Genomic DNA, 6383 nt, shown 5'->3' with positions numbered 1-6383 from the left:
CGATTCTATAGCATCGGGGATCTTTCCTTATGTACAAAATATAAACATTTTACAAAATAAAAACTGAAACTTACATTTTGGATTTTATTAGTATGAATATAAATATAATGGATTAATGAGTTTCTTGCGATTAAAATAATACCAAACATGACATAAATTGGATTATTTTTAATCAATTATGTATTATGTAATTATGATTACTTATTTCATTAAAAATAATCCGATTTATGTCATATTTAGTGTCATTTTAATCGCATTAATCCAATTAATCCATTACAATTATTTTCAGATATATAAAATGCGAAATACAGAGATTTTATTTTCTATAATAAGATGACATATAGATTACAGATAAAACCGGGGATCTTTCCTTATGTACAAAATATAAACATTTTATAAAATAAAAACTGAAACTTACATTTTGGATGTTATTAGTATGAATATAATTATAATGGATTAATGAGATTCTTGCGATAAAAATGATACTAGACACGACATAAATCGTATAATTTTTTAATGAAATAAGTAATCATAATTACATATAATACATAATTGATTAAAAATAATCCAATTTATGTCATGTTTGGTATTATTTTAATCGCAAGAAACTCATTAATCCATTATATTTATATTTTATTTTAACGTTTTTTAATTTTCGTCACATTTTATAATAAAGTTTTCAGTTTTCTAATAAATTGTAGAATGTATATTTTTTCAATAGTAATGCAGCGAGAAGGTCCCGCGAATATATGTATACGCTTGTACATGTGGTTTGTGTGTGTAGTCCATATACAGGGTGGACATAAGTACTAATGCTAGTTTTTAACATTGCTCTCTTTTAATAAATTAATAAATTAATTTTAATAAATTAATTTATTCATCTTTATTTGAGTTATTATTGAGTAAAGTCTGATCAATCAGCGCCGACTTTTAGTTGGACGCACGTCAAGGAGCCGCCCGTCTGTTAGTGTGCGTCGCCGTAGCGACGGAGAGCTAACGCACACTACCAGGCGAGCGGCTAAAGGTCGACGCTGATTGGCCAGAAGTTACTTAATAATAACTCCTTTATTAAGCGTTATAGAAAAAAATGTTACAGGACTTTTCTGTTCAGTTTACTGTGCTCTACTTACTCACAAGCGTTATCAAGGGTGCTTTGGGACACCCTGTATATATACACAAGTCAGTCATCGCCGATCTTTAGCTAGATGCGATTTGCGTGTGTGTTAAAAAATATATGCCAGAGGCGATCAATTCGTGAGCTGGTTGTTATTTCACACTAGATGCGATTTGCGTGTGTGTTAAAAAATATATGCCAGAGGCGATCAATTCGTGAGCTGGTTGTTATTTCACACTAGATGCGATTTGCGTGTGTGTTAAAAAATATATGCCAGAGGCGATCAATTCGTGAGCTGGTTGTTATTTCACACTAGATGCGATTTGCGTGTGTGTTAAAAAATATATGCCAGAGGCGATCAATTCGTGAGCTGGTTGTTATTTCACACTAGATGCGATTTGCGTGTGTGTTAAAAAATATATGCCAGAGGCGATCAATTCGTGAGCTGGTTGTTATTTCACACTAGATGCGATTTGCATGTGTGTTAAAAAATATATGCCAGAGGCGATCAATTCGTGAGCTGGTTGTTATTTCACACTAGATGCGATTTGCGTGTGTGTTAAAAAATATATGCCAGAGGCGATATATTATTCTGTTGCGATGGAGACAAACAATGTATTATAAATGTTTATTACAAATATATAAACATTTATGTATACGAACAAAAAAAGACAATATAATATATATTTGTATAAATAATACATTGTTGTTATATATCCATTGATTATATCGATTGAAAAAAATTAGCTGCATTGCATAGATCGCAACTTATAGAAAGTTACATGATAATATTCAGAATATATGTATATATATCATACACATACATCTGTATACGTCTATGTACATATTATACATATACATATATATATATACACAATTATATATATAACACCTAACCAAATGTTATTCCTTTTGGAAGATATATGGGAAGACACATAGTCCGTATGAACAATGTGAAATTATGTTCACATATGTGATAAAGGCAGACACGTCTATATTATACTGTTATCTATACGCTTAAATACGCTTAGATATGCGTGCGAGACAATAGAGCAGTAGAAATACACGATGTTGTCCGATTTCAACATATTGAACACAATTCTCTTTCAAATATGCATAAAACATGCAGAAATATTAATGTGAGTAACAGCGGAACTAAAATTATTGATATTATCGATAATTTCGGTCGGTATTATCAATAATTTTAGTTACGCTTAGATGAGGGCGCTAACCCGTTGGAGTTCGCCCCTCGCTCCGGCATCATCTTAATTATTAAAAAATATGAACTTCCAGCGCCAACTTATTTCCGGTGAATGAGAAGAAGCCAATGGTGCGAGAAATAATATTTAAAAAAATGGGAAGCCTCATTGATTAAAATTCCAAAATTATATGTTTAATTACAAAATTATGTTTCATTCTTACTATTACCATAATTAAAAAATAGTATATTTTGTTTGCAGGAAGTTCATCTGCTGCATAAATTCCACAATGACTTTTATGGCGAAGAGATCAAAGTGATAATTACTGGATATATACGATCAGAAAAGGATTTCTCTTCTCTATGTAAAATATAGTAGTGATATAAAATATGTAAATAAATTACCATTCTTGCATAATTTATAATTACTGCATGTGTATGATTTTATATTACTTATTCTTTCAGAGGAACTTATCAAAGAGATAAAGAATGATATTGCGATAGCAGAACAAAAATTAGAAGAACCTGTTGTAAATAAATCAAAAAATGATAATTTTTTAATAACTAATAAAACAAATGATTAATGACCATGAAAAGATGTCATTTTTCATCGGATAAATAAATTTAATTATTATTTTTATTTCCATGTTTATCACAGAATATCTATATATAACCTCTTCTTTTATTCACAATCATTTAGAAATTGATCTAAGCTTATGCGAATGTACAAAGAATATAAAAATAATACTACTTAAATTAAATTCAAGTAGAATTTTAATCAACGGTCGTCGAATCTGTCGAAGGAGGTGGAGGAGGCGGTAAAGGCGGCCAAAGTGCATTCGTATGGGATTGCACAGAAATCGGATAAGACATATCTATGTATGAAAATGATGCGTTGGGAAGTTTAGGATAGCTCATTGGTAAGGAAGGAGGGAACATAGGATTAAATCTCGGAGGAGCACCGAACGGAATTCTAGAATATCGGGGTTGCATGTTATTGCATTGAGAATTCGGTGTAGCACCTTGAAAATGTTGTTTCCTGTCACCAGAGCTATTCGAATTGTAATTGCCATATTGCGGCAAACCTGTTTCATTAATCAGTGGCCCGTACTCCGCGTTTGGTCTGTTGAACATAGGATGCATATTTCTTGGAACAGGCGGCCAACGCATGTTATTTTGATATTGATTTTGTACCCAAGAATAGTTATAGGAATATGGTCCATACTGTGATAGATTAAAATGATCGTTATTTCTCAATGTTTGTTGCCCCCTAATCTGGTTCCTCTGAAATTGGGCATTTCTGTTCCATGGATGATTTGATTGCCATTCAGCTGTTGGCTTATCTTGAGTAAAACCTGAAGAACGATTTATAGTAATTATTCAGTCATTTAATTGTATTAAACAGCTTGAGAAATACTCACTCGATATACATTGCCGTTTCCGTGATGTGCTGCCATTGGAGCTGTCTTTGTTATTTTTCTGCTTCAGCATCTCATAGTAAGCTCGCTCTTCCTCGTCGTCCGAAAATACCGGCTCGTCATCGACCACCGCGTCATAACTTTTCATTCTGCAGAAGATTGTTCATTGAGTATGTCATAATCATGCGTAATGTGTATCATATTTATCAGAATACTGACTTGTGTAACTCGTGTAGAAAGATCAATGATGTGTATTGTGTATTTGGACAATAATAAACCGACATGCCCACTTTAATATTGCTTTCCTGTACATGTTCAGGGCTATTGAAGCAAATGCAGTAGTTTGGTTCGCTTACAGGGCCAAACACATCTAATATTTTGCCGAGCGCTCTTTCTCCTTTCTCTAGAAATAAAACTGTATCGATGTGGAGCGTAGGCTTACTGGAATTCGGTTTTACAATTACCAATTGTTGCACTATCTTATCAACCTGGATTGTTCAGTGACAAAAATGTAGATTTTAAACACGTGTAGAAATTATCACTGCTCTTACGATATTAGCTTATTTTATAAGTTTCTACATTTGTATGTATGTGTTTATTTCTACAAAATTATGTTTGTATGTTTATATATTGATTACCTCGCCCAGAAGGTCACACGAGACTTCCGGAACACTGATCTTTAAATCTTCTATTGGTGGAAGATCATTAAATTCGTTTTCTATTAGTCTTTTCTTTTTTGTTATGCTAGCTTTATTTCCTTTCTTCTTTCTGAAAATATATATCATGTGTTTATCATTTTCATTTATTAAAAAAGATATTAAATGTATATAGCATAATTTTATTCTTATAGAAATGTAATAGTACTTGTTACTATTGGTACTAGTAATATCATCTGAATCACTGTCACTGTTGCTACTGTTGTTATTAGTGCTACTGCTGCTACTGCTACTACTGCTATCAAAACTGCTACTAGAGTCATCTTCGCTGTCAGTTTCTTCACAAGAAGATAATACACTTTCTTCGATTGTACTGAAAGGCATGGTCTTACTTATCGCCGCCATATTCGTTACTTCGGTTACGTGCACAGCGATTATCTCGTCGCCTTGGCGTCTCGATGACGTCGTGATGACGTGGCAACTGGGGATTCGCGGATAATTGTCACGTGGTCACAACCGGCCGGGCTGATAGATGCGGCAGCATGCTCGAACGGGGACTCGTTTTCCGGTTCCGGCCGTACGAGAGAGTAGACCAGTGCTCGGAGATAGTTGCCCTTTTCGGGCCGATTCCGTGGCTCACGCCTATTGCCCCCCACTCACCGCTCGTGCGTTAGCGACGAGTCCCCAGATACGTGTAACTAAGGAGCGCGACGTTTTGTCTCAGGAGCGTCCGTATATAAGAATGTCCAAATATAATAGTAAGACAATACTTTTCTAAATGCACGGCGAAAATTCTCAAAATTAAAAGTTTTTCTTCAATATTTTATATTTCATTGATATAAAATATTGAAGAAAAACTTTTATTTATAGAAAAGTATTGTCTTATTATTATATTTGGGCATTCTTATATACGGACGCTCCTGAGACAAAACGTCGCGCTCCTTAGTTACGCGTATCTGGCGACTCGTCGCTAACGCACGAGCGGTGAGTGGGGGGCAATAGGCGTGAGCCACGGAATCGGCCCGAAAAGGGCAACTATCTCCGAGCACTGCCCCAGTTTATTCCCCCGAACCGCCTTCTTCCCCGAGATCATTCTCGTCATTATCCACAGTCCTCTTAAATAATCCACCCCCTTTTTCTCCGCAATTTTCGGAATCAGACGATTTCGAAAAAGCCATTCAGGAGTTCTGCAAAGAACTACTTGATTTAGAATCACCTTCGTCCTATCAAGACTAAATTGAACTAAATTCAAATCTCCTTTCACTCTCTCTCCATGATCCTTACTTCCTACTTTGCAATAAAAGTATTAGTTTTATTTTCGATTTTTTATACCTTTTTTACATATACGTTTAAATACTGATATTTAAACATAGATATTTAAACAAAACAATAAAATTTTTATTTATTGATATAGATATTTAAGCTTTCATTACTTTGCGATTTCTATGAATGAGATTTTTTGAGGTTTCTTTTCGCCGCTTCTACATAGCGATATATATTTATGCATATTTGATACTTCCGCACGGTTACCGTATTTTCACCGCACTGCTAAAAAAGTTGACCATATTGTTATTAAAAATGCTATGATAATATAATTGTTCTCGTAATATATTCATATCTTTATTTGTATATCTTGATATACAGGGTGACTCGTAATGATCGCCCACTAAATACATAGCGTTATTCCTTACCAAAAACTGAGACGAAAAGTCCTGAGCCATTTTTTTTTTATAACGCTTAATAAAAAAGTTATTATTGAGTAAAGTCTGGCCAATCAGCGCCGACCTTTAGCCGGGCGCACGTCGGTGAGCCGCGCGCCTGCTAGTATGCGACGGCACACACTTCACGGCGCGCGGCTCACCGACGTGCGCCCGGCTAAAGGTCGGCGCTGATTGGCCAGACTTTACTCAATAATAACTTTTTTATTAAGCGTTATAAAAAAAATGAATAATGTAAGGAATAATGCTATGTACTTAGTAGGCAGTCATTACTGGTCA

The 6383-nt window shown here is 34.5% G+C and overlaps 1 protein-coding gene and 1 long non-coding RNA gene across 2 annotated transcripts; one reads left to right on the top strand and one right to left on the bottom strand.

The window, feature by feature from the left end:
- The first annotated feature begins 2086 nt into the window (after positions 1–2086).
- LOC115235405 lies at positions 2087–2906 on the top strand. The gene is made up of 2 exons (XR_003884022.1): positions 2087–2704; positions 2778–2906. It is a non-coding gene; the product is annotated as an uncharacterized LOC115235405 (long non-coding RNA).
- Positions 2907–2932: 26 nt separating this feature from the next.
- Positions 2933–5043, bottom strand: LOC115235404 (H/ACA ribonucleoprotein complex non-core subunit NAF1-like). Its single transcript, XM_029807179.1, has 5 exons — positions 4595–5043; positions 4369–4498; positions 3950–4218; positions 3734–3879; positions 2933–3667 (listed from the first exon to the last, which is right to left on the bottom strand). The coding sequence occupies exons 1-5, from the start codon at positions 4789–4791 to the stop codon at positions 3087–3089; spliced, it is 1323 nt and encodes a 440-aa protein (XP_029663039.1). The 5' UTR covers positions 4792–5043; the 3' UTR covers positions 2933–3086.
- Positions 5044–6383: the final 1340 nt, after the last annotated feature.

Source organism: Formica exsecta, unplaced genomic scaffold (assembly GCF_003651465.1).
Source record: "Formica exsecta isolate Colony F162 unplaced genomic scaffold, ASM365146v1 scaffold221, whole genome shotgun sequence".
Taxonomy (NCBI): Eukaryota; Metazoa; Arthropoda; class Insecta; order Hymenoptera; family Formicidae; genus Formica; species Formica exsecta.
The sequence above is the reverse complement of the archived record's forward strand: the minus strand, read 5'-3'. Positions and strand labels throughout refer to the sequence as shown.

What these genes read in the sequence shown, in the direction of transcription:
- LOC115235404 (XM_029807179.1), bottom strand. Translation starts at nt 4,791, where the DNA reads ATGGCGGCGATAAGTAAGACCATGCCTTTCAGTACAATCGAAGAAAGT. An exon ending in ACTAGTACCAATAGTAACAA is followed by an intron (nt 4,499 to 4,594) that starts GTACTATTACAT and finishes ATATATTTTCAG; the next exon opens with AAAGAAGAAAGGAAATAAAG. An exon ending in TTTCTACACGAGTTACACAA is followed by an intron (nt 3,880 to 3,949) that starts GTCAGTATTCTG and finishes AATCTTCTGCAG; the next exon opens with AATGAAAAGTTATGACGCGG.